This window comes from Rattus norvegicus, chromosome 15 (genome assembly GCF_021556685.1).
Source record: "Rattus norvegicus strain SHRSP/BbbUtx chromosome 15, alternate assembly SHRSP_T2T, whole genome shotgun sequence".
NCBI lineage: Eukaryota > Metazoa > Chordata > Mammalia > Rodentia > Muridae > Rattus > Rattus norvegicus.
Genome location: NC_141548.1, coordinates 5,190,199 through 5,217,997, shown reverse-complemented (window position 1 = coordinate 5,217,997; position 27,799 = coordinate 5,190,199). Strand labels below are relative to the sequence as shown.

General features: G+C 42.2%; 1 protein-coding gene across 2 annotated transcripts; it reads left to right on the top strand.

Moving 5' to 3' along the window:
- Positions 1 to 6,874: 6,874 nt before the first annotated feature.
- Positions 6,875 to 26,101, top strand: LOC148000691 (disks large homolog 5-like). 2 transcript variants are annotated; one of them, XM_087587144.1, is made up of 6 exons: positions 18,632 to 18,736; positions 18,862 to 19,089; positions 19,830 to 19,992; positions 21,133 to 21,264; positions 21,723 to 21,899; positions 25,510 to 26,101. In XM_087587144.1, exons 2-6 carry the CDS (start codon positions 18,939 to 18,941, stop codon positions 25,607 to 25,609), a joined length of 723 nt encoding a protein of 240 aa, XP_087443270.1. In that variant the 5' UTR covers positions 18,632 to 18,736; positions 18,862 to 18,938; the 3' UTR covers positions 25,610 to 26,101. The 2 variants fall into 2 exon arrangements, with proteins under 2 accessions (XP_087443271.1, XP_087443270.1); XM_087587145.1 differs by lacking the exons at positions 18,632 to 18,736; positions 18,862 to 19,089; positions 19,830 to 19,992 and adding an exon at positions 6,875 to 7,357 and having other exon boundaries at positions 25,510 to 26,092.
- Positions 26,102 to 27,799: the final 1,698 nt, after the last annotated feature.

Sequence of the window (27,799 nt, the reverse complement as noted above, 5' to 3'; positions counted from 1 at the left end):
TAGGGTTTTTATGGTTGGTTGTTTTCTTGTTCTTGATTAGGATGATGACTTTTGTTCTTGACAATGTACTATGTTCCATTTGGGATTTCAACTCAAGCAGACCACATAGTTTACAATTCAGTTTCTAGATTTCTTTAAAAGCTGGACAAAATATCCAGGCAAAGGTGCCCTATGAGTTTTCTCCTTTGGTTTTCCCTCCTTTGGGTGCTTTTGTTTTTGTTTGTTGTTGTTGTTGATTTATTTTACATTTATGAGTGTTTTGCCTTCTGTAGGTCTGTGCATGCTGTTCCCCAAAGGCCAGAAGAGGTCATTGTGTTTCACCTGGAACTTAAATGACAGAGGATTGTTAGGTGCCTTTTGAGAAACAAATTCTCAAATGATGAGCCATCTCTCCAGCCCCTACCATGGACGTTTGTCCTTCATCGTGTTCCTTATTAGTTGCAATGGATCATACCTGAACAAAGTGTTTCTTGAGATATGTAGGGATACATTCATGGGGTATGCATGCTAATTATCTAAACTTCCAGGCATCTATGTGAAGTTTTTAGTTAGGGTTTCACTGCCGAGAACAGATACCATGACTAAGACAAATGTTATAAAGGACAGCATTTAATTGGAGCTGGCTTAAAGATTCAGATCTTCAGTTCTTTATCATCAAGGTGGGAGCCTGGCAGCATCTAAGCAGATATGGTCCTGTAGGAGCTGAGAGTTCTACATCTTCATCTGATGTTTGCTAGCAGAATCCTCAGTTTCAGGCAGCTAGGATGAGGGTCTTAAAGCCTAGACCCACAGCGAAACACCTGACCCAACAAGGAAATACCTACTCCAAAGGAGCCGTACCGTATAATAGTACCACTCCCTGGGCCAAGCATATACAAACCTTCACATTCCACTCTGAGGCTTCCAGGGGCTTCTTCAAACATATGAGACTATGGGGGGCACATAGTGGTGTTTCTGAGACTTCCTTTTTCAATTCAATTTATCTGATTTTCTTAATCTAGGTCTTACGCAGAATCTTCAGAGAAGTGCAAAAGGTAGCCACATTCTTTACCATAAAATCTCCCCAAAGAGTCTCTAAGCAAATATTGAAATTCTTCACAAAACGCTTGGGACAGAGTCACACAATTTAAACCACTTTCAGTAACAAAGTCTTCCATATTTGTTCTAGGATAGCCCATTAAGCCCTATTTAAAGCATTTCCACAGCTTTCCAAATCCAAAGTCCCCATGAAAGAGCCCGAGTTGGAACAAATCTGAGGCCAGCGGGAAAATTCCACCACCAACCTCTGAGCACAGAAGGACCCCTCCCTTCCAGGAGGAGTAGAGCTAGTGTAGTTCCTGCAACAGCTGCAAACCAGACTGTTGAAAAAGCCTCCTGTGACTCCCCATCCGACTCCCTCAGAAAGTCCCAGAACAGCCCACTGACTGCCAGTCTATTTGGAGGTTGCCTCTCCCCCCTGATTGTACCCTATATAGTTACCATTGTCCAAATTCTGCCCCAATTGTTTGAATTCTACCCTAATTGTAAGTATATAACTCCCTGGTAGACTCTGCTCAGGGACTTCTCTCTCTGAATGGGATGACCCCGATATTTTGGAATGACTAAACTCTTGCCTTTACATAGATTTCCTCCTCTGTGAGTGACATTTCAGGAGGTTCAGGTAGTGGTTCAATTTGTACCTCATATTTTGTGTATTGGCCAGTAAACTCACCTCTTGGAGGAGACCCACAGGAGAGTGGTGAATCGGGGAAGTGACAACTTGAGCAATGTAACACAGTTGTCTACTTCTCCTCTATCTAGCTTCCATGTGTTCTGCTTTTGGTTAGATTCATATGTGCAAGCTTAAGGAGGGCTCGGACAGCCTCAGTAACAGGACTTTGATCTGGCCAGTGGCTGGAGCAGAAGGCCTGAGTTATCCTGTCCGTGGCATGGACAGGCTGGTCTGTGTACTTCAGCTGCGAAAGAGGGCGCTTTGTGTTAGTTGTTCTTTTGTTTTCTGTGTTCTTGGACTTGGACTGATGAAATTTTTTGACATGGGACAGGTTTTTAGGACTAATGACCACTTAATGTAACTTAGAGTGGCCTGCTTTTGATGTTAAATGGCCACAGGACCCCCCCCCCCAAGGTGTCAGCAGTAGAGGATATAGTGTTTCAGAAGTTTTCCCTCCTCCTTCCTGCTAACACTTCTTTGTCAACGGGAACAAAATCTGAGTCCAGCCTAGCGGTTAGCTCCATCCTTGTTGACAGTGTTAGCTTTGGGGCTAGAGAGATGGCTCAATGGTTAAGAACACTGACTGCTCTTCCAGATGTCCTGAGTTCAATTCTCAGCAGTCATTTGTTGAGTTTCTTTTTCCCTCAGGACCAGCTCCAGGTTTTACATTTCTCACCGGTTTATCCCCTCTTCCCCTCTCCTTCTGCCTAGGGCAGACACAGTGCAGTCTGGCATCCAGGGTCCATGACAGGAGAGGCCCCAAGTGGTCATATGTATCCATTAACAGAGTTTGCAACTGACTCCTGCTCACATCTTTTGTTCAGTAAATGAATATCCTTCTTGCCAAGAGAAATGCATGCTCCCTGTCCGAGTAAATGTGGTCTCTGAGTTTTTAAGATGAAAAAGATTTATTTTATATAAAGAAAGGGGATGCCTCTGGTAGGCTCATGTTGAGGCATCTCTTCCCCTGAGGGACCAGCCACAAGATGGCATAATGTAGAGTAAACTGTATTCAGGACATGACACCAACTCCCCCGAAAAGTTCTTACATTCTCTTCACCACAGACATAGGCCAAGAAACTGGCCCTTGGGCCCACAGGGAACCCACCCAGGTTGGTTATTTAATGGGTGTAAGGGTTAGGGATCTCCTCCAGATTTGCCACCAGGCTCTACAAGCAGGTTTAAACAATAATTGGCCAGTGTTTAGATATGATATGAAATAAGAGAAAACAGAGAACTATAGTACAGGGCGTTCTTCAATTAGTTAGTGCCAAATATTAGATAAAAGTTACAGATACAAGCTAATAAAAGTTGCAAAGATTATAGAAGAGTGCAGATTAGACAAGAAGAATGAATTAGAGCCCCTCTAGCCAACAAAGCCCTGGATCCAGGAGAAAAGACTACCATAGAAATGGCCAATGGCTTATTTATCATAGAAACTGGACTCAGTGACAGCAGGATTGCCTGCTTATTATTGTTGCCACAGCACTGTTGGATAAAGATGCAGATAAGTTAACTTTGCGACTCATCACACACACACACACACACACACACACACACACACACACACAAAATTCTGATTGTTGTTCAGTAATGCCTACAGGCTTCATTTTCAGACTTTCTCAATTTACCATGGCTTACATATTTTCCAGCCACCTGTTTCCCCGAACCGTGCATTTCTGCTGCCCGACCCTGACTTGGACTGTCCACTCCATCAAAGTGATTCTCCTCTGCCAGAGACAGAACAGATCTGGTTTATTAACAAAAGCAGCTTTACCCATGAGGGTCAGAGGAGAGCAGGGGCAGTGGTGACACTGGAAATGGAGGTAGTCTGGACTAAGTCTGTTCCTCCAGACACTTCAATTCAAAGGGCCAAGCTAATAACATTAACACAAGCCCTCATCATGGAAAAAGAAACCAATGGCTAGAGATAACACATGGGCTAACAAGGCCGCTAAGGACATAGTCTTAAAGAAAACAGCATCTCTAGATTGGATACTGTTCTATCTGAACCACCTAGATCAACTGATATATGGAGAAAAAGTAATTAAATGGGATGGTGATGATCGACTGAATGTAAGCTAATATTATCCATCTCTTTAACAAGAACTCTTCTCAGAAAGATCCACAGAGTCACTCACTTGGGAGTAAAACGAATGACAAACTTTAAAGCTTATCAGCTGAGCAACACTCCCAGTCACCCCAAATATCCAAACTCCTGACTGAGAGGTAAGAGCCTGGAGGCCTCTACTGGGAAAATTGATTTTATAGAGATTAAGGAAGAAAGACATGGCTCAAAATACCTGCTGGTTTTTGTGGACATTTCCTCCTGGATAGACGGATAGAGATACTAGAAGAGATTTTCCCAGATTTGAAGCACCTAAAGTAATAGGACAAGATAATGGGCCTGCCTTCATATTTCAGAAATGTCAGTGACTGACTAAGATCTTGGCGACAAATTGGAAGCTTCATTATGCATATCATCCCCACCGCTAAGGGCAGGTAGAAAGGATAAATAGAACTCTAAATTAGACCTTAACTAAATTAGCCTTAGAGACTGGTGGGACTGGATGATGCTCCTTCCCTTTGCCCTATACTAGATGTATATGGCATTCTAGCCCCCATTGTATCCAGCCTACAGTTGGCAGCTATTACAGAACTGAAAATGATAATTTAATACTTAAGGTCAGCGCTACTCAATAGGCTCATGACTATGTTTGCCCTAAATTATGTGCCCTCAACACCCTGGCAGTCCCCTACATTGGGGAAATTATCCTTCACAGGACCATGAAGTTAGGGTTTTACTGCTGAGAACATATAGCATGACCAAAGTAAGTCTTATAAAGGACAACATTTAATTGGGGCTGGCTTATAGGTTCAGATGTTTAGTTCAATATCTTTAGGTGGGGACGTGTCACCCTCTAAGCAGGTGTGGTGCTGTAGGAGTTGTGAGTTCTCCATCAGAAGGCTGCTAGCAGAATACTAACACTCAGGCATTTCTCTGACCCCAGATATCTTAATCAAGCAACTGGCTTTTGAAAATGCTAGTACAGTAGAAAAACACTGTCTCAAAAACCAACCAACCAACCAAACCAACAAAGACAAATTAAAAACAGCAGCAACGGGGTTGGGGATTTAGCTCAGTGGTAGAGCACTTGCCTAACAAGCGTAAGGCCCTGGATGTGGTTCTCAGCTCTGAAAAAAAAAAGACAAAATAAAAACAGGAGCAGCAGCAACAATAACAACAACAAACGAAAGAAAGAAAACACCAATGCATACTCTTATGTGACCTTACCTCCAAGTTATTTCTGAATTATAAATAAAAATGCCTATAGTCAAAAGCTGTGCAGAATTAAGATAGGTGTTCCCTGGTGGTTCCAATTGGGGGTGGGAGACCATGACAGACGGGGTAGAAAGAAGAACATAAATAGAGGAGAAGCCACCATGAGGTAAGAATCTTTAAATAATGGACATGTGAGTGGGCTAATTGGAGTGAAAAGCATCCCAGACAAAACCATGGCAAATTATATAACAGAATTATTGGAAAAATATGCATAATAGTATAGAGGATAGCTATCTGCCCAGTTCTTGTGCTAATTAAGGATTATCATAGATATAAAGCTAGTGTGAATCTTTTATCCAGAAACTAACTGGGCAAAGGATGGGCAGAAATCCATGGTTGGGATCAAATACTTTCTACACACAAAACCAGATTCAGCACCTAGAATTACAATCTTCCCAAGCCCAGATAACTACAGACCAGCATAGAAACACAACCAGTAACAGCCAGGGCATTCAAATCTCTATTAGAGCCCATCAACACTATGACAGAAGGCCCTGAATATGTCAACATGATTGAAGAACAAGAATAAAATAGACTGTAAAACAGCATTTGCACATATGGGAGAGGCCTTTAAAGAGAAAGTAAAGAAATGTGTGAAAACAATAACTGTGGAAGGAAATGAATAAAGAAATCCTAAACAGAGAGATGTGGATGAGTAAAATGTAGGAACTCAAATAGTCTCTCAGAGGCAGACCTTAATAACAGACTCCAACAGATGGAATAGAGAACCTCAGGCATTGAAGAGATGATAGAAGGAATGGATACGTAGATAGAGGGAATCTTAAATCCAAAGGGAGGAAAAGAGTGGAGGGGGAAAGGAATAAAGGAAAAGCAAAGGAAGAAAGGAAGGAAGGAAGGAGGGAGGGAAGGAGGGAAGGAAGAAAGGAAGTCAATCCTGGGAGAAAACATCCAAGAAATAGACAGGATTTTTCTGCAAAATAACAAATATAATAATGATAAAGACAATAAAGTATATAGGAAGGATGAAAATAAACTTGGGTCAAAGGCAAATAAAACAAAAAACAAAAACAAAAACCAACAAACAAACAAACAAACAAAAATTCTCAACAAAATCATAGAAGAAAATGTCCTTAACTTAAACAAGAGACTCATCAAAGTAAAAGGAGCACACAGTATGAAATAGACTGGAGTGGAAAAGAAATTCCCCTGGGCATATATTACCTAAGACAGTAAACATGGAGAACAAATAAGTGTAATAAAAGCTGCAAGGGAAAAAGTACTGGCAACATACAAAGTCAGTCCTCCTATGAGAATCACACATTACTTCTCCCAGAGACTCTAAAAGCCAGAAGAGCCTGGATAGATTCACCGAAGACTAAGAGACCAGACTAATAAAGTTGGATTTTTGTTGACCCAAGGGCCTCCCTTCTTTTATCACATACAATATTATTAGATACTTCCTAAAATTGCCTTCAGAGCTTCTTTGAGGAAGCCTGAGGAGCTTAAGACCTCTGATAAAGTATTTTGTACAAAAGGACCTGCTTCCTTTTTCCTTATTTCTACTACAGCAGGATGGAGGCAAAGTTTTTTGCAAACTACTTTTAATAAGTAGCCCACATCATAGGTAATGGAAGAGAAAAGTTATTAGGATATGGGGGAAGAGGACCTGTTCAGCAATAGTTCTTCAGGAAGGAGCTTGTTTTCCTTTGGCAGCAGGTCAGGACAACAGCAAGCAGCAAACCTGACTCCGGAGGGGATTTCTCAGGGGAGGAAAGCAGGAGTGAGGTGGAAACATTGTGGCAGCGGCTGTGCAGACTCAGGAGCTCCTGCTCAAGCTGCAACAAAGCACCCTGTGCTCTGAAGCAGAGCAGCTTAGCCAGTTAGCTGGAGACCTGGCTCTCCCACTGCCTGCCTTACCTGGAAACCGCACAGAATACACGAGGACAAACAACTGTGCCCAAGCTGAGCAGGCAGCACAAAAGCGCCTGTGAAGGACCCGCAGGCACCACCTTAGAAAGCTTCATCGGAGCAGAGAGTCTAAAGTCTTTTCCTCCTTCAAGCATGGCACCCCAGCCCATTTTCTTTCATTCCCTGCCTTTATTTTGATGGCTTCTACTTCCCTTCATAAGTTTGTCGTTTAGTTTCTTTTCTCTCTTTTTTCTATCTTTGTTACTTTCTTTCTATCAACTAATATAAAGGACCAGCAATTTGATATTTCTAACCTAATATTTGTTGTGGTTATGCCGTACATATTTGCACATTAAAACTCTTTTTTCTTGCATTTGGCACACTTTAATCGGACTCATTAGCTTAGCTCAATTTCGGTTCTTGGGTTTTCTGAGGTAAGTGAATGTTGGGGTGACCTCATTCCCAACTCCTGATCCTTGTGCCTCTAAAGTCAAATGCTTATGAATTTTCAAGGTTTTCTTTGCCAGTGGATATGTGTGTGTCTGTGCACATATGTGCCACAATATTCAGTCCATGTTTGTACCATGGGTCCCAGGTATTGAACTCAGATAATCACACTAGTGCAGCAAGTTCTTTTACCTGCTAAGGACCTTGCTGCTATTGCACAAGTGTGTGTGTGTGTGTGTGTGTCTGTGTGTTTGTGTGTGTGTCTAATTTTCATATATGTATACACCATATATTGCGCCAATCTCTGCCTCTCAATACCATTGTCCTTCCTTTCCTCACCTCTGCTATCATTTCTTTTTATCCCTCTGGACAGTTTCTCGTTGTTGACATCAATTTAAAATGTAGGAACACACACACGCCATTTGAAACCAAGTTAAAATGAAAAAATAAAAATATGCAGTCTTTTTGATCAGTACTCCTTAGCAATAGCTTTTCTTTGATTTTTTATACAATTGATATATAATAATTAATGGGCAATCAGCTTGCAAATTTTCCTTAATGATTATATCCTTGGAATTTTCATAAATGTTAGTATACTATCTGTGGATAAAAATGTCAACTTTTAATTCCTACTAGTGACGGGCCTTAAATTATCACCTTCCTCCATTCTGACCACAGCAGTCTGCTGTCTATAAGGGTGATCACCACTTAATAAATAAAAGGGAAACAGAAGAGTGGTCTTGTTCTGACCCCTTCTACCCAAATGGTGTTACATGTTTGTCCTGAAGAAATGAGGATATGTTTTGCTAGGTATGGGGTGCCAGCTTGTGGAAGTGAGAATTTAGTGCACCTGAGTGATGTCTTCTCCCACAGTTGCCTTGGCTGGAGGAGACCTGAATCATCCCAGTCACAAGCACTCCTCTCTCGAAAGAAACCCAACCTCAGCTTTAAAGGAAATGGACACTTAATATCCAGTGAGATTCGTGCACATCCCTCACTCTTGCATAAGTCCAAAAGACTTTCAGAAAAATGAAAGGGCACTTAGCGCCATTAGAAAATTCATGCCAGAGTCTTCTGTCTAGTCCAATGGAACAATGCCTCGAAATACCCAGCTACAAGTTGTTAATCTATATGCCATGCCGTGAATCATCTAAGGTGATAGTATATTTCATAATGCCCTAGTAGGCACTTAATTGCTTTTTTGTGGATTTTTTGTGATTTTTCATGGTGGTGGTCCACTGTTACTTCAAGAGTTCAAGCAGGAGGGCAGAGGCAGGGAGTAGAACATCCTTGTTTACATAGATAGTTCCATGCTAAATACAAACAAAAAGATCTTGGATTACAAATACAAAACCCCAAATGAACATGTCATTGCAGATGTGTGTCCCTTCTGAGGGCACAGGTTAAAATCAAACTTTATCATGCCAAGAGAACATCCACAAGAAAATTGCTGGAGACACCAGGCAGATTAGAATAGAAGTAATGGTGCTGGAGAGGTAGTTCCACAGTTAATACTAGCTACTCTTCCAGAGGTCCTGAGTTCAATTCCCAGCAACCACATAGTGGCTCACAACCATCTACAGTGAGATCTGGCACCCTCTTCTGGTCTGCAAGCATGCATGCAGGCAGAATGCTCTATACGTCATAAATCTTAAACAAACTAAAATAAAAATAAATAGGTTTGGAAAGCTATGTGTATTATATATAAAAAGTGCAATTACATCTACTGCTATCCTGCATAGATATACAGGGGCCTGCAGCATCCTTCTATTTCTGATAGTTCACCCACCACTTCAATATCTGAGACCAGTGTCACTTATGAAATACTTCATTTAAGTTATAAATGTACCATTGTCATTCAAGCCTGGAAATATTAACTCTTTGAATGAATGTACAGAGAATTTTAGTCAGTATGTTGCCACAGGATCTGTCAGGGGTTGGAGAGATGCTTCACGGATTAAGAGTACCAATTGCTCTCCCAGAGATCCTGAGTTCAAATCCCAACAACCACATGGGTACTTACAGAACTCTGCAATGTGATCTGATACACTCTTCTGGTGTGTTTGAAGATAACTACAATGTACTCACAAGTAGATATTATATACTAAAAAAAAAGGAAAAATAGGACTTCTCAGTTTAATCTGGCAGACCTAAATGTCATGGACTTACTGGATGGAGCAGGGTGGGCTTGATCCTGTAGGAATGTACCCAAGCACTGAAATTGGCACTTTGAGTCACTATGCCCAGTTGTGAAGAGTCCTTTCATGGTTGTGGTGAGCAACTTTGCTTATCCTTTCCTATCAGCCAATTCTTTCTATATAAATGAGATCATTTCTGTAGTGTCTGGTTTCAGGTGAATTCTGATTGGCTCTGTGATTCTGACATTTTTGTGGCTCCAGTTGACTAAAGAGGAAGCCATCCATGGTTTTCTAGGTCTCTGAGTGTTTTACCTCTTTTAAAAATATTAATCAATCATGTTTATTTAAAGTATTAACATCAGAAATTTTTAATGGGAATTATTTTAAAAAATCATTAAACAACCAAATCGATTTTCCTATTCTAGCCATATAAGCCAGCTGGACTTTGTAAGGAAAATGATCTAAAGCATCAGTGTCAAGGACTACAGAAAACTGCCACCCACAGGTAAACTGCCACAGTAAAGTGACTACAGCATGGTTCTGTCATTCATACCAGACAACCCAGAATAAATACCTTATAAAAAGAATTAAAATCTATCCAAACCACTTAAAATACTTAAATGCAGAAACCTTAATTTTCCTTCAGTTGGGCCAGAAACCACCACAGTCGCTATGGTCAGTGTTCCAGGGAGAACGAGTGGAATGTTTAATCTTAGGCCAACCAACATAGCCCTCGACTTTTCAAAGAAATCGTTTACTCAGGTATACTGTAAACAAGGACTGTGGCAACACAGGAAACAAAGGCAGTTGGCAAGTGAAACTTCTAGAAGCTCATGAAAACAATACCATCCAAACTGCAGATGGAAAAGGAGAGACAGGTAGTGCCAGGTTCTCTGCAGTCGTTCGGTCGTGCAGGGTGTCAAACAATCGCTGCTTCCCACACCAGGATGTTAGCCCACAGGAGGGGCTGGCGGGACCTGTCCACTGTGAGGACTGGAGGGCTTTCCAGGAAGGCTGAAGCCTCTCAGGTTAGGAGGCCTCAGTAGAAAGAGGAGCACAGCGATCACCATCCAGGCCATCAAGATCACAGTGATGCTGATGCCACTGTCACCGGAGGGCCCTGGCAATTCCCGAAGGCATTCTGTGTTGGTACAATAGGCCCGGGACTGCCGGAGCAGATTGATGAGTCTTCTCATAGTGCGTTCATGAGAGCAAATACATTCACAGGGATCAAATCCTCCTTCAGTCATGGTTGGTTACCAGCTTGACTTTACTCAACTCTTTAAAGCCACCCAAACAAGTGGTGGGTGGGGAGGGAGGTGGTCTGGAGTGTTCTGGACGCCCCTGTGGCTGCCGCTGCTGCTGGCCGCCACCCTCCTCCCCTCCGGATTAGATAGGCCATGTCACTCTTAGCCGCTAGACCCGTATCTGTGTTTTGCCTTTTGTATGGGTGGGTGGATCACGAGGTTGTCAAGTGTGGGCAGAATCTGGGAGACAGCTTTGCCTATCGAGGTTGGTGTTAGTCTTTGTATGGTTACCAGGAACCAATTCCAGATCCTCTGGAAGAACAGTAAGTGATTTCAACTGCTGTGATATCTTCCCTGCCCCTTCCTCTATACTTTGATCTTTCTTTTTTTTTTTTTTCTTTTCCGGAGCTGGGGACCCGAATCCAGGGCCTTGCGGTTTCTAGGCAAGCGTCTACAACTAAGCTAAATCCCCAACCCCATACTTTGATCTTTCTGTAGTCTCTCTGACTCCATCTGCCATAATGAAGACTTCATCTCATAAAACACTGTGGACAATAGCTACTGTGAAAAATACCATAAGTTGACAGAGCCTCCATTTTCACATAAATATATAAACACATAAATACCTAAAGAAACACAGAGACACACATAAACACACGCACAGAACACACAAAGACACACAGAGACACACACAGCCCAAGTCATCATATTCTTTAGTAATTCTGACCAGAGCCAAGTGGTTATAGGGATAGAAGAAAGTACAATTCCCAGCAATTGCAACTGAATATCATGTAATGCATATTTATGAAATGCATACTTCACAGTATTTTAGGATTCGAGTACATTATACTATCTATCCTTTATTTTCAAAAGTATCGAAAGTTATGAAGAGAATTCAGGACTAGTTCAGACTTGTGTCCATCAGAATCAGAACAGTTTGCTGTTTGAAACTTTCTTTTATTACAACTGTTTCCTAATGTCACATAGGAAAACCGGCTTCAGCCAGAAATGCCTTTAGCTACCACATGCATCTGAATCTCACCCTGGGAAAACCATGAGAATCCATGAGAGAATGTGTGTGGCTCTTTGATGTCCAGCTTTCCTGTAGGTCTCTTCTGGCTTGCACGGATACCACTCCTTGATTCCACCCTCTAAATGGCCGTGCAACCTTCTTGCCTTGCTCTGCTGCTGGTCACTGACAACTTGAGGAAGGTAAAAATTGCCTAGTGTGTTAGTGAAGCAGGCCTTTGAATGTCGCTCTGAGGGGTTTTGGGGAGAGAATCGACTTAAAGCTCACTCTGAATGGTGGTAACACCATAACTCTCAGGCCAGGTGCCTTCACTGAATGGCACAGAGAGGAAGCTAAGAGGTAGAATTTCCCTATTTCTGCTCCCTGCTCCACCCACATGGAAAGAGTCTCATTCACATCCTGCCAGCCAGTCCACTTCTACCAACTGCACCTCTCACAGCTACACTCACCCCTTCTAGGATGGAGTCTGTGCTTCCCGACTCTGAGCCAATGGAACCCTCCTTTCTTAAAATGCTTCTGTGACAGAATGGGAAACACGACCAGTGCAGTCACTGCTTCCTTCTGCCTTTTGCACACTCCTCCCGCCTGGTTCCCTCACAGCCTTCGCAGTCCAATGTGTCTATAAGAAAACAGGCTAAAAATGTCACCTTAATTCTCCTTTGACTTGTCTCTGGGAAGAGCCTTTTGCTACAACAGCCCAGATAGAAGAGTGAAAGAGGAAAAAGAGAAGAGAAGACAGTAGATGGCCTAGGCAAGGGATAACTGAAGTTCTCCTTGTAACACAAGCTACTTCCCAAGATATTACCATTAATCCAGTTTCTGTGTCAATATGACCCCCAAAACCTAACCACCTATCATTAGAGCACATTTGCTGACAAAATTTTGTTGCAGTTAAATTTCTATTATATGTCTTTCAAAACACATCTAAAAGTGGAGTGGGCTTTTCCAGCTAGATTCATGACCTCCTCTCTCCCACACAGCACCCATACTCAAATCACCTGTGACATCTTGTTTCCTAAACACAGGTATGGCTGTCACTTTTACTTTTCTCCATGGGATAGTTTAGGTAGAGTGACCTGACCACACCTGCCAATCAATGATTGGCCTTCTAGCTTTAATGACTTCGAAAAATTTATGTTTGTTGATAATGGAAATCCTCCCACAGTATAAAGTCATTTGCTCCTGCTCTCAAACAGAGGAAAAGAAAGAGAGAGAAGGTCTGCCTGCTAGGCATAGTCAAGGTAGGTCAAGGCCTGTTGGCAGATTTTTCAGCCTGCTGAGGTATGGAACCTTAAGAGAAGGTGTACTTGAGGCTTAAATTTCTATTGACCTTGGTGGTTAAAAACAGAGTAGTTTGGGGGATGGGAACGAATGCATTGTTTATTTTAACAATTTGTTTCTGTCAGCTTGTGGTTATGCTTCCCAGAGTGCTATAGTAAAATAGGGCTTTGAGAAATGTGCTTGTTGTTTCCTTGTACCCACCAGCAGCCCTTTCATAGCTGTCTCTTTCCTCTTCTTTTGGCCTTTCCTCATCTGCCCCTCAGAGAACCTTTCCACTTCCTACCAGTCAGTCCACCAAAGTAGGGCCATGCCGTTTCAGGAAACTGGAATTTCTGAAAAGCCCATTGAATATGGAAAGCAATATCCCCCAGGATATGTCCTGCAGCTCAGAGTAAGATGTTGCAAAAAGAGGATAACTGACTGATCTCCCACTTTGTGCTTTCAAAAAGAACAAATACTTCAAAACCATAGTTTCTTCCGCCTCTCCATTACAGAATCTGATTTCAGCCCTGCACACTGTGCTCTCCTGGATCCATGGATGCTAAGCTGCAGGTTCTGGAGATGCCAACCCCTCAGATGAATTCAATGTCTGCTCAACTCAGTCCATTCATTCACAATTCCTGGAGTCTTTGCGTCCACCGACCCAGACGCCCATCGCCGATCGAGAGTATTCCACGCAGCGGATCGAGTTCCAGCAAGCAGAAGGATCTTCAGTCACAGAGCACATTGCGGAACTTTCCTGACATGCTGGACAGAACTAAGAGGTTAGTGAGAAACAAGTTTGTGAAAAGGATCCTATGTCGCCATCTTCTGGGCAAATACAGAATTACATCCTATTACCTTACTTTGGAGTCTGAGGCTTCCTTCTAGCCTCCCATGTGCCTCTGTTCAAGAATAGATGCAGATATTCACAGCCAACCATTGGACTAAGCCTGGGGACCACAATGAAAGAGTTAGGGAAAAGCCTGAAGGAGATGAAGGGGATTGGAACCCAATATGAAGAACAACAATATCAATTAACTGGAGCCTTAGGAGTTCCTCGGGAATAAACTACCAACTAAAGAGGATATATGGTCCCGGCTATGGCTCCTGATACATATAGTGTAGAGCATGTGTAGCAACAACTGGCTCATCTGACATCTCTGGGAAGGGAGACAACTGGCCCTGTAGAAACTTGATGTCCCAGAGAAGGGGGATGCTAGAGGGGTGAAGTGGAAGTGGGTGGGTAGATGGAGGAGTGCCCTCTTAGAAACAAAGAGGATTGGGAGGGTATGGGGGTTCAAAATGGAGAGACCAATGATGGGGATGACATTTGAAATGTAAACAAATAAAATGACTAGTGTATAATAGATGGTAACAGACGTCTCCATAAGGACTAGATATTCATTATCTGTAACAGGTTCATTGAAAGTCAAAATCCATAACTGTTGTGACTTACTTATTATTGAAATTTCACATAGATGAACACAATCAACATTTTAACTTCTCTCCTTGCACCCATAATAAATCATTAGTTACCTTTATAAAACAATTTAAAAAGCAATTAGGGTTTCTACTCTCTTAGGCTTTGATACAGCGCTCATTTTACTGTCCCTCTCTATGTTCCCTCCATTGCTGCCCTCTCCCTGTCTCTTCACATTTCACATTCCTATCCCTGACAGTGTCCCTCAGCCATCCATGAGTGAACTTGTACTTCCCTAAATGAGGACAGTCTGGCCCACGTCCCTAGACCCTCACACTAAACTGATCATACAGTCACACAGATTGAAGAATCAACAGCTAACACCCACACCCACATTTCAGTGAATATGTATCCCATTTGTCTCTTTCAGTCTGGATTGCCTCATCCAGAATGACTTTTACTAGATCCATTCATTGTCCTGCATAGTGCATGCTTCCTTTTTGCCTTTTGTAATTGTTAAGCAGCAATGCAGTCTGTAAATGCACCACGTTTTCTTTATGCATTCATCCGTTAAGGGACAACTTAAATATTTCCAAATTCTAAGCATTATAAATGAGCTTCACTGAACATGGTTGAGCAAGGGTCTGTATTCTAGGATGAATCAACATCTGGACATGAGACCTGGAGTTGTATCTTAAGGTACAACAATTTTCACCTTCCTGAAGAACCATCATACTGATCTCCGAAGTTGCTGTAGAAGTTTTCCTTTCCACCAGGAGAGTATGAATGTTCCCCTTGCTCCATAACCCAGTCAGCTTGAGTTGTCACATGTGTTATTAACTTTAGTCATACTGACAAGTGTGAAAAGTGATCTCAGAGTAATTTTTATTTGCATTTGCGTGATGTGGAAGGATGATGAATATTTCTTATGAATTTCTGTCATTTGAGTTTCTTTTATTATGAATGTTATGCTTAGATATGTAGCACTTTTTAATTATTTTTCTTCATATACAGTGTTTTAGTTTTTCCAATATATATTTATATTAGCCTGTTGGGCCCTACCTTGGAGTGTTTCCCTTCCCCCTCGCTGTGCCTTTCAGCCTACTATGGCCAGAAGTTGTTTACACCCTTGGCAGCTTCTCTCGGTCCCTGATTTGGGGCCAGGACCTTCCATGGCACCCATTCCTCTTGCTGAGCCTTTCAGCTTATTGATGTTAAGAAGTTGTTTACGCCCCTGTGTTGGGGCCGGGACTTGCCACGATGCAGATTTTTCCTGTTTTCCTATTTTCCTGGTTGGGGTTTTCACCTGCTTTATTGTTTTTCCACGGCTTTTGCCTCTGGTATATAAGGAGATCTCAGTAAAGCGTGGACAGCCTTCTTTTAACACGAATGACCCGAGTGTGTGTTTCTTCTTAACTCTTATAGGCCTATGCCCGGTTCTGAGTGTCCTGATGACACAGGCATCATCAAATGGAGGTCCCACCAAGATTGGAAAAGAGAGGACAACCTGACAAGATGGTCCCAGGAAGCCGGCCAGTGAAGGAGGGACGTATTGGGGAAAATGGGCCAGGAAAAGTCCCAGTAAGCAGGATACAGAAGCACCGTGGGCATTGAAAGCACTTGCAAAGAAAAATAAAGATTTGGGGTACTGGTGAGTAAACCTTGTAAAAAGGGACAAGGTAATAATGGTCAAATGTTTTTGTGTACGTGTTCTTTTAGAGTTATGCTAAAATCTAGAGAAGCAAAGTTAATTCTCATAGATGCTTTTAGTCTTTGGACCCTGATTAGAGACAGTTTACACCCTAGACAAGAGAGAAAATGGTTTGAGAAAAACATTCCTCCCAGACTCTCCAGATCCTTTGGCAAAAGAAGGAAAGTGAGATTAAGCTTTTTAAGAGCTCTCCTAGGGACATCCTGCCTCCTTGCTGGCTCCTATTGGAGAAGTGCTTATTTCTGGTTCTATGTCCTTTAGGTAGGTTATCTGAGTCCTTTTGGTGGGACACCATCTAGCTCCTTCCCTCTATGTCTATTGTCTGTCCTTGTTGCACCAAACTGTCCATGGATGTCAATGTATGTCTGGGTTGTGCTTCTTGTTGCTTGAATGTTTTGTGTTTTATGTTTAAAAGAAAAAATGGTGAAAACTTTAAATGCTGGTTGATTCCCCTTGATTTAGTTTTAAGTCCTTTCAAGAAAGGAACAAATAAATAAAACAGTTTCAATTGACCTTTGGAGCCCAGCATCCTAGATAACTGGTTATCTCTGGTGTTAACTGTCATGTGTGTCTCTGACTGAATCCTGCCTCAATGGAGGAATGTAGCTAGGAGCCTAGGTCTGTCCACTGGGGAAGCTCCCCAGGGGGCTGGCTCAATGTCTACACTAGCTGGCCTTAAAGGTGCCAGCAGCTTCAAAGCTTCTATGGTAATGGAGCTGTTAGCTGTTTCTCTTAGAGAAATCTTTGACTGTGATATTTGGAATCAACAGGTAACAAGGTGCTTCTTTTAAAATGACAGCTAAAGAAGTAAAAATGGTGTTTGATCTAAGTACTAAAGATATGTGTAGTCACTTCATTTTTTTCTGTTTGGTTTTAAATGTATAATAAGCTTTACATGTCTTGGCTATAGGTGACTGGCTTTTAAGTTATTGGGTATGGTTGAAAATTTGTAATATTTGTAATAGAATGTTGGCTTAAAAAAGGAGTCATTCGAGAAAACACGTGGCATGTGCCAACCCAGGGAAACAGGTCTAGATTGGGATAATATTTTAATATAACTCTTATCATGGAAACCGGACTTGTAAAAGAATTTAGGGCAATGTCTCTTTGGTGAGGTATTAGAGCCTGCAATATCGATCCTTCATATGCAAGGCTTGGCCGTCATACTTTATAGCATGAGGAATGGACTTGGTGTTTTGGAGAGACTGGATTTTGGAGGATAGTTTGGTGGAGGGTGAGTTTTGCTTTCCAAAGATATGGCTGTGCTCTGATGTTACAAGGGAAACTTAAAGATTGTGGCTAATGATTGCCAGTGTTACATTGACTACAGTTTACAGTCTGATCCCAGACAGACTCGGGATTCTAACTCACACATATCTGTGCTTAAGAAAAAATCAAACAGGTGGAGATTGTCACAAGGGTTGATGAGGCTATGGAACTTATAAGAGCATGACAGCCTGCTTCCTCCAACTGCTATTTCAAGAAATACATATAGAATTATTATAGATTTAAAAGATTGGTCTTTTTTTTCTTTCCTTTTCTTTTCTTTTTTTTTTTTTTGTTTTTTTGTTTTTTTTTTTTTTTTGGTGCTGGGGACCGACCCGGGGCCTTGCTCTACCACTGAGCTAAATTCCCAACCCCTAAGAGATTGTTTTTATACTGTTTCTTGCACTCTTGGGTTGTTGTAAAATATTTCATTTCTTGTGTTTCCTTGGGTTTTGTTTGACTTGACCATACATTTGTATGCCTTTTTGAAAGAAAAATGTACTAATTTTTATTTATTTTGGTGAATTGTTCTTTGGATGACTTTTGTCTGTGGTTCCTCTGAATGCAGTTCCAACGGTGGCCAGAGAGACACCAGATACTGAGTTATAAATGATGGTTAAGCACCCTGTAGGTCCTCAGAGTGAAGCCAGCAGGTTGCCCAGGTCGAACTCCAATTCTAGCTCCCAGTGCACCATGATGTGCTACAGCTTCTCTGCTTCCTCCTGCTCTTCCTTGGCCAGCAGCACCTCTGCATTCTGCCCCTCCATGGCTCTCGCTTGGGTCTCAGTTCCTCCCTCACTTTTGGGGATTTTAACTTTAAGAATGGACAGAAAGTTTACAATTTGATGTTTGCTCTATACCTGAGAAGCTTTTTTGCCAGGAAAAGGGAGTTTCCATTGCACAAAATGGGATGGTAAGACAGAGATTTCAGGAAAAAACATGGGTGAATATATTGAAACCATGACCCCTCTCAAGGCACACTCCATGAAACAACATACTCCAACTTGCATACATTTAAAGGTGAAGGAAAAAAATATTGGCCTCTGGGGAACAGTAACAACTGTAGAAATTGGACTATATGTCACATGCATGGACCCTGGGTTTATACATTTCAGGAAGAAGAATATCCCTCATCCACGGTCTTTAGACCTTTGGCTGTTAACAAAGATGTTCTATCCATTTCAAGGTCTGATACAACTCTCCCTCTCCTCAGCAACTGAGTTGTAATGAAGGAGTGAGAACTCTGAAGCTCTGGAAGGAGAGTGAGCGAATGGGTGTTCCTGGCTCAAAAGTGAGTCTCTGGAAAAGCCACTGCAGAAACTGGTCAGTCTGGGTGGAGGTAGTTAGCAGGTAAGCTATGGCATTTCCCAGTGACATCACCGGTAGTGTCTTCCCTGGAAATTCTCTTGTATCCAGGAGACACTAGAATGTTCTGTGATGTCAGCAGTGTTGTGGTGACACCAACTGCCTGAGCGATTTCCCTTCATTTCCTAATGGGTTCCCGAGGAGGCATGTTCTCCAGGATCCTCAGTCTCTTTCGGAGGGACAATCATATCCATTCAGGCACCAGACCAAGGCAGAGGGAGGCCAGCCTTCTATCATGTTGGAGAAGAAGACGAATGGAAAGGTCCTTGAGGAGGTCAAGTGAGTACTGGGCAGGGCAAGGGGAGCTCCCTGGAGGAGGTTGGTTTGTGTTGGTCCTTCCAGGAGTAGGACGTATGATTTAGAGCCTCAGTCTTCCTAATGGCTGACCCAGACACAATAATTTCTGATCATTAGTTTGACAGAAAACCAACAACTGTTATATGTCAAGGGGCTTTCCTTGGATGTCTTTAGTGTCCTGGGCAGTGTCAAAGAATACCAGGATGAGCCTTTATAAGAATAACAAAGTGTCTCTTCCAGGATCGGCTGTTGAAACACTTCATTCTCAGCAGTGTCCTGTAGATTACTTGGGTAATTGATGCCAAGAGGGATACTCTCCTGGTCATATATCAAGGTCTCAGTTACTTTGTCCTTGAACACACATGATTAGGGATTCAAGATGTTAAGCAGTTTGAACTCAAGGACTTACCTGCCTCACATCAGACATTAGCTGAGAAGGTCCTCCAATTCTTCTTGTTTAGGCCAGCTTTAGAATTTCAGTGACAGAGGAATGGCTTTAGGAGGTGTGGTCTATATCTATGATGGCATATGTCATCATATGGCTATGATGGTGGGAAAAGGGAACTAGCTGAGTTCAGCTTAAAGATAGCTTTCTTGCTCTGTCAGGGATTCACTGTATCTGTAGAACTGTTCATCCTCAGACTTCTGTTTAGAGTAAGCATAGTTTTTCTTGACACTGTGTCCACATATATGCCTGTTTACTGGTGTTTATCTACCTACAGAGTTTGATCAGAAGGCATCGTCCCAACCCTCCACGACACCTGTTGAAGAGGAGAGAATGAAGCGTTTGGAGAACATCAAAATTGCTCTCCAGAAGATGCAGAAGGAGAGAGATGAACTCAGGAGAATCCTGGCCGATTACCCGAGAAAGAATTTAAATGACAGGTAGTCACAATGCAAGTTCTGTTAAATCCACATTTCCTCACATCACAGTAGGCTACAACTCCAGGGTGTCCTCATGGTCAAAATCACTTTCCTGATTGCATCAGAATGTGAAGTTCAGATGGGAATGGGATGGTGGCACAGGCTATTTTAATTCCTACAAACGGAAATCATAGCCTGTGGCCTGATTGAATCACAGTCTGGGAGTGAGGGTAGTAGTGTGTGAGCTCTCATTGTGTGGTTTAAGGAGACTGGACAGGTGTTGGCTAGTGGGAATTTCTAGGTGCTCTGATTATGACCAATCATTGTTGTAATTGACTTGGAGGTGCTTTGGGTTCAATAGTTCCTGTGAAGAGCTGGAGGGACCCAATCCCACTTGCTGCCTCACAGTGTGTGACTGGACTGACAACAGGGGATCATTGGTTTTCTCTGGTTTTATTCATTGTATTTGGAGATAATGCCACATCCTTATATTTAATTGGCATTCTAATTGTATTTGAGAGAGAGAGAGAGAGAGAGAGTGTGTTTTGTGTGAGTTTGTGTGTGTGTATGCATGTGTGAGTGTGTTTGTGTGTATCACTTAAGATCTGGGTATTCTATGTACTGATTTGGCCTGAGAATTATCCTGTGTCAATTTCCATGGCATGATAATGATGAGGGTGAGAGCCTCACTGTGAGCAGTAGAACATTTCACATCTGCTCAGGTGGACGCACATGGGAATCTCCTGGTGCGTGTTATAAATTCTTTTCCCTGTAAATACTGTTCATATTCCTTTGGGTTTTCATGTAGCAATAGATTCTATGATTGAGAATTGTTACCTAAGAACAGGAGAATAGTCTTCATGGGCTTAAGTTGGAGCCTGGATTGTGACACAGGGTCCTCGAATGTTCTTGGCAAGCTAGTCTATTCCTTCAAACCCCCTCAGGGAGCTCAAGCAAATCAGCTCCCTCCTTCTGTTTCCTGGCACTGCTGTCTCCGTGTTCACAATAATAAACTTAATAAATATCAAATGACCCAGTACCAAGAAGCAAGGGCGTGGCATGTCCTAGGCTGGGGTAGTTCAGGATTCAGTCTGAATTCATGTAATTCTTGAATCCTTCATTCATAATGTTATTTCATCCTTGGACCATGCCTTACCACAGGAACAACTTTGAGTCTGAGATGCTCACGATGCAGCACCAGGAAGTGATGACCGACATGAAGAAAATGAGTGAGCAGGTCAATAGAGCTTTGGTCAAATGTACACACCTCACACTGGAAAATGACTGGTACTGGTGAGTAACTTACAAGGTTGTGACAACAGCACAGGGCACAGCATGTGTCAGTCCATTCTTATCTTTGAAGTAAAATGAGGATCAGGCTTTTTAGTGTTTGAAGCAGACAAGGAAGCCTGTGTCTAAGGAAGGCTCTAGGACACACAGGACACAGAAAGATTGGCCTCCAAGCGACATTCTAATAAAATGGACAAATAAGCACACATGGGGATTAAGTCCTCTTCTGGGAAAAACTTGAATCAATGGTGTCAGGTTTTTGAGAAGTGCCCTGAGTCTTCTGGAATGTGGCTCTTTTCTCCATTTGACCTGTCTCTAGGTCATGCTCCATGGCTACTGTGGACTTGGACTATAATCTGGGGCTCTCTTCAGATCAGGACCCTAGAAGGAGTAATGGACTTGGAGACGTGGGAGGAAGTTGGAGACTGGCTGGGAGTCACCATTTTTTCTTTGTGTCTCAGCCGCAGCTTCTGCCCCCTCCTAACTGAGTTGTTTGAGCTGAAGAACAATGCCCAGAGAGCACGGCATGAGAACAGGGAGCTTCTATGGGAACAGATTGCACTGAAAGAGTCTATTAAGGAAACAACAAGGTTCTGTGGGGAAGCCAGTATGAAAATCCGTGTAACAAGCAGCCTCAGGTAGGATGAATGAAGCATCAAGGGCAGGTTTTCCTGATATCTAAGCATAAACCAAGTCAAACCAGTTTAACCTTCTCCACCTTATCCAGACACTCTCCTAGGTCTCATCCAGTTGTTCATCTCTTTGAACATTTACAAAACTCTCTGTGATGTTAGCTTCATGCAAGAAACTGGAGGATTGACAACCAAATCCTCCTGCTCAACTAGAAAATGCATTTCCTTAAGGGGGATCTGTTGATCACACACTGCACACTTACATGCCATTATGCTAGAGGGATGCCATGAGGTAGCCATCTTTGTAGTGCACAGAACTGATTAGAGTTCAGTTCAATTGCCAAAAGAATGGCTCTCATTGTCAATTATGATGGGGCTTGTGGACTTTCTCTCCTTTTCCCCGTACATTGAAAATGGTCCCTCCTGCCTGTCCAAATCGTGATTTCTAGTGACAGAGCTTGAGAAGCAGTTTGTCCGTCCTGTTTTATGTCAGTGTTTTAGTGTTCTTTCCTGTGGCTTATGTCCTGGAGCTGACTGGATGAACAGGGATGTAGGAAAGACTTCTCTCAGGGTGAGGGTTTGTGTGAGATATGTGAGGATTAGAGGGATTTTTTGTCCAGCTCTCTCAACCTAGTGTGCCCAAGAAGTGCATTCTCTACACAGGTTTACTCTATAAGGGAGGGATAGCAGTGTCTAAGCTCTCACTTGACACATTTCCTTTGCCTAATCTGTATTCAACAACTGTTCTTCCAGCCTGATGGCCTCCCCATTCTTTTCTGCTTCTCACTTATGATTTCTGTTCTCTCTCTCTCTCTCTCTCTCTCTCTCTCTCTCTCTCTCTCTCTCTCTCTCCCTTCCCCTCTCCATCTCTCTCTGACTCTGTGTGTGTGGGGGGGTGTTTTTTTGTGTGTTTGTGTCTGTGGGCACATACATGTGTGATCATGTTTATGGCTATGATGCATATTGTACTTTGGAAGTTGTTTGTTTTAATTGTTTGTGATATGGGTGTCTTATATATAGAAGTGTGTGTATATGTGTGTTTTTTCGCATGTGTGTGTGAACTCATCAAGTTTCTGAACGCAGACACATATACATGTATTTATATATATTGTATAAGTCTATATGTACATATTTAGAAACATGTAAAAGTATACACACACACACACACACACACACACACACACACACAAACACTCTGAGAGAGAGAGAAGAAGAGAAAACCTAATCTTTCCAATTACATTTTAAACTGTTCTTAATGGGGTCTTGATCACTATTCAAACTATTTAAACTGGGAAAACTATTCATCAACATTGACATTACTTGGAGAAAAACTCAGGAATAGGGTACAGGGATGTGAGGAGAGGCTGCTGTGTGAAATCCATGTACCTGAGTGTGGAAACTGATGACTGAGGGCTCTTCTGCCTTCTTTGCTCTCGGTGTATAGTAACAATGGAAGGTCATGTGGCTTGTTGTGTCTTCTCAACATCCTGGTTATGTTAATCATTTCCTGCCACCACTTTCTTTCCAGATTGGCCTAAACTTGGTTGAATATACCTTGGCTTTGGAGTTTGGCCTGGAATTTGTTATTTGAAAGATTAATTTGCTTAGAGTTGAATCTGCAGCACAAGATGTCCAGGAGTTATGCTGAGGTGGAATCACATCTTTGCCTCAGACAGAAACTGAGGCTCAAAATAGTCCACAGCACTCACCCTGTGTTGGGTCTGTGGCACTCTTAACCATTGTTATTCAAAATCATTTGATCTGAGTGAAAATCATCTGTAAGGAGGGTTTAGAACAGTGAGACCCTCAGACATTGCTGGAGGTATCAAATGGGTAGCCCTGTGAGACACCATGTACAACTCTTGTGAAAGTTCAACCTTTTGACACAGGGTTCCAGAAGAAGAAGTAGGTGTGAGCAGAGAAACTGTGGCACATTAGTGTTGTAGGGGTTCACCTCAGAGCAGCCATGAAGTAAAATTATGCAGATGTCCACCAGTCAGAAAGTGAAAAGGTACAATGTTGTCCACCCTTCCATGGACTGTGGCTGAGTTTGATTATACCTGCCAGCATTTGGCTTTGAATTAGCCTTCTCTTACTCGAATTATATCTGATAGCATCCCAGTACAAGTTTTACCTTGGATTGTGGTTATGGAGATTTCCTAGCTGTTTGTGCTGGTAGTTTGGCTCCCCTGTCAGGTACTGTATGGTAAAGGGACCTCATATTGAAAAATGCAGCTCACTTTGCATGCACTGGGAAACAGTGAGCAGAGGACTGAAGAGGCTCACCTGCCCCCACCCAGTGCTCTGTTGCCTGAAATCAGCCTCCTGTGCACAGCCTTGTGACCTTGCTAAGGAGGCTTGGCTAACAGGCCTAGATGTCACATTTCTAATTTCTGATTTTCATGGGAATACACTTTATTGGCTGAGCTGTCTTTAGGCTATGCTCACTGTGTACTTACCCCATTCCAGGTTTTTTTTTCTTATGCCACAATAGTAGACTGGGTGATCTCTTCTATTACCATTAACTGGGAAACTAACCACATTCTGCAAAATACTCTGCTTGTATGTGTGAACAAATATAATTGGGTGAGTTCAAAAGTGTGTATGTCTGGGTATCTGTCTGTCTGTGTCTGTATACATGCATGCCTCCATGGGCAATATAATCTTCTAATGACCAGGATGAGGAGAGCATGGAGGAAAGTCTGCAGGAGCCCCTGAATCAGCAAAAACTGGTCACTGAGCAAAAGGCCTTGTCTGAGAAGATGCAGCATCATTTCGGTGTCACTGAGATGGTTTGAAAGCACAGGATGAGAGGACCCAAGTAGATTCCCTGTACTTATAAACTGTCTTATTGGGTGTGTGACTTTCTCCATAGTTCTCAGCATCTGTCAGCTAGGAGCAGATCAGAATATTATTCTTGTCCATTTTAAAAGACATTCCGTCCATGAAGTGTATGTGATCCATAGAGATTCTGGCTATTGTGTACTGATCCCTCCAGTCTGAGCTCTCTAGTATTATCTGAGCCCAGTGCCTTTAAGTCTCCCCACAAATAGTTTTACGATACCCATAAACAAAGGAGTGGTATAGTTTATTGTCTGCATGAATATGTGCTTTAGAGTTCAATGCCTACCCTCGGCAAGATTTCCATGCCGCATATTCTTGCCAAATATAATATCACTTCAGTGTGCATGTACTTCTTGCGATATTGTTTCTCTGGGTCTTTGCTGATATTGAGGTTGTCAAGTGGACCCCAGGCATATTCCTGCACTGGAGGAATAATAATAGTCTTCATTTCAGAGATGGCCGGGTTTCCAAGGCCTTCCTATTGTTTTCTAGGTTGTTCATATCTCTCCTCAACTGACATTTAGCCATTGCTACATGATATGAAAATATAATGTATATGTATGATTGGATTTATCTGCTCTCCACTGTTCAATTTTTAGCAGTTTTAAAAGCTGAGAAAATATGCAGGCCTGTGGGATCTCTTCCCCTTCTCTCTTGGGCATGAGAGAATGACCTCAGATGAAAGATCATCCTGGATTATCCTGCTGAATTGTGCTGCTGTGTATGGGATAAGTGACATGGCAGGTCCTCACCAGGTCTTTTCCACCCCTAGGTCTGAACACTGCAGCAGAAGGTTTCCCAGGGCACAGAGCAGGACTACAGCTCTCAGAGACAGGACTGTCCACCAGGAGCACAGAGGGTGCAAAGATTGACACCACCTCCCCCATCTCAGTCCTTGTAACCATAGCAATCTTGGGCTGCATTTGAAAGACCTTGAGATGTGGCCTGGAACACGCCTCACATTTAACCTTTTGACGACTTGTCCATCAACAACCAACCACCCGGAATGAGGCGTCTACATTCATCTTGAGGAGATTTTTACCATCTTACCTGCCGTTCTGCTGTGTTTGCAAGGCCAGCAACAGGCTGGAGTTATATGTTGAAAACTGTGTAGCAATTGAATGCTGACTAATTTACTTGTTATATTTGATATTTAGTTTGAAGTTTGGTTTTATGCATTTGGTTTTATTTGTTTAAGTTTGAAGTTTTGTTATTTATTTGTTAACTTTAGTTTTTTAATTAATATGCTATATTCCTAATGCTATATACATTGAACTCATTGACTCCCCACTTTAAAATGTTCTTGAATAAATTAATGCTTGCCTATAAATAAAAATGTGACCTTTAACCCTTCACTCACAAGACCGTCCTGAGTCGTCTGTGGTTCTTCCTCCTGTAGCAGCACAAGTGTAAGGCAACAGTGGTGTTCTGCAAGTCTCATGCAGCTTAGGCTTCATCATCAGTTCACAGCCAGCCAGAGCTGCACAGGAACCTGTGCTCTTGATGTAGACAGTTTGTCATGCTCTGTGGAACCCACTTTCATGATGAAAAATATCCTTGCTTTATCCTTGTGCTCACAAATTTAGCTTCCTTTATAATGACAAACAAAGGAGAAACAGAGAAGTATTTCTCTAATACCTTAGAGGAAATAAAACCATTCAGTATGGGAATATAAAAAGCGATCAGGACACATGGAGCTGTATGCCTCTGCATTCCTTTTAATACAGCATCGGTTATGACTGCAGATTTATTGAATTCCAGCAATTTTGGAGGAACGATACTTTTAAAATTTTTATTAGATACAGTTCTTTATTACATTTTAAACATTATTCCCCTCCCTTGTTTCCTTCCTTAAGCCCCCATTCCCTTCCCTCTCCCTACCCCATATGTGTATCCCCTATACATCCCCCTTATTGTTCACCACTATTCCCCTGCACTGCTCCTGGAACATTTTCTTTATTGTTTTGTTGGTTTGTTTGTTGTTATTCTTTTTCTCCCATTTTTATTAAATTGGGCATTTCTTATTTACATTTCAAATGTTATTCCTTTTCCCAGTTTCCTGTCCATCAGCCCCTTAGCCCCTCCCCTTCCCGATCTAAATGGGTGTACCCTCCCCGTCCAACCCCCATTACTGCCCTCTCCAACATTCCCTACACTGGAGGTTCAACCTTGGTAGTACCAAAGGCTTCCCCTTCCACTGTTGCCCCAACAATGCTATTTACTGTTACCTACGCAGGGTCAGTCCATGTGTAGTCTTTGGGTAGTGGTTTGGTCCCTGGAAGCTCTGGTTGGTTCTTATGGGGTTGCAAGCCCCTTCAGCTCCTTCAGTCCTTTCCCTAATTCCTCCAATGGGTGTCCCGTTCTCAGTTCAGTGGTTTCCTTCTGGCATTTGACTCTGTATTTGACATGTTCTGGCTGTGTCTTTCAGGAGAGATCTATATCCGGTTCATGTCAGCATGTACTTCTTAGCTTCATCCATCTTATCAAGTTTTGGTGGAGATAGAGATATAGATATAGATATAGATATAGATATAGATATAGGTATAGATATAGATATAGATATAGATATAGATATAGATATAGATATAGATATAGATATAGATATAGATATAGATAGATATAGATAGATATAGATAGATATAGATAGATATAGATATAGTAGATATATACATAGATAGATATGGACCACATGTGGGGCAGGCTCTGAATGGCGTTCCTTCATTCTCTGCTCTAAAATTTGCCTCCCTATCCCCTCCTATGGATATTTTGTTCCCCCTTTAAAGAAGGAGTGAAGCATCCACATTTTGCTCATCCTTCCTGATTTTCATGTGGTTTGTGCCTTAGATCTTGTGTATTTCGAGTATAACCAAGAGGCGAGGATGCAAAAGAATCAAATGAATAGCTTGACGCCAGAGGTTGGTGGTGAACACCAGAGGGAAAGATCATTCTTCCAGAGACAATTGGCAGGTTTCTGGTAATTCAGCTTTACCAGACTACTTGTTTGGGTCCACAGAACTCTCTCAGTTGCCATCAGCAAGGTATGTTATACCCACATACACTGG

Bases quoted from the DNA above. Each gene is read 5' to 3' on its own strand.
- LOC148000691 (XM_087587144.1), top strand. From the start codon at position 18,939: ATGGGTTCCCGAGGAGGCATGTTCTCCAGGATCCTCAGTCTCTTTCGG. The intron at 19,090-19,829 runs GTGAGTACTGGG...ATCTACCTACAG, and splicing joins AAGGTCCTTGAGGAGGTCAA to AGTTTGATCAGAAGGCATCG. The intron at 21,265-21,722 runs GTGAGTAACTTA...TTTGTGTCTCAG, and splicing joins CTGGAAAATGACTGGTACTG to CCGCAGCTTCTGCCCCCTCC.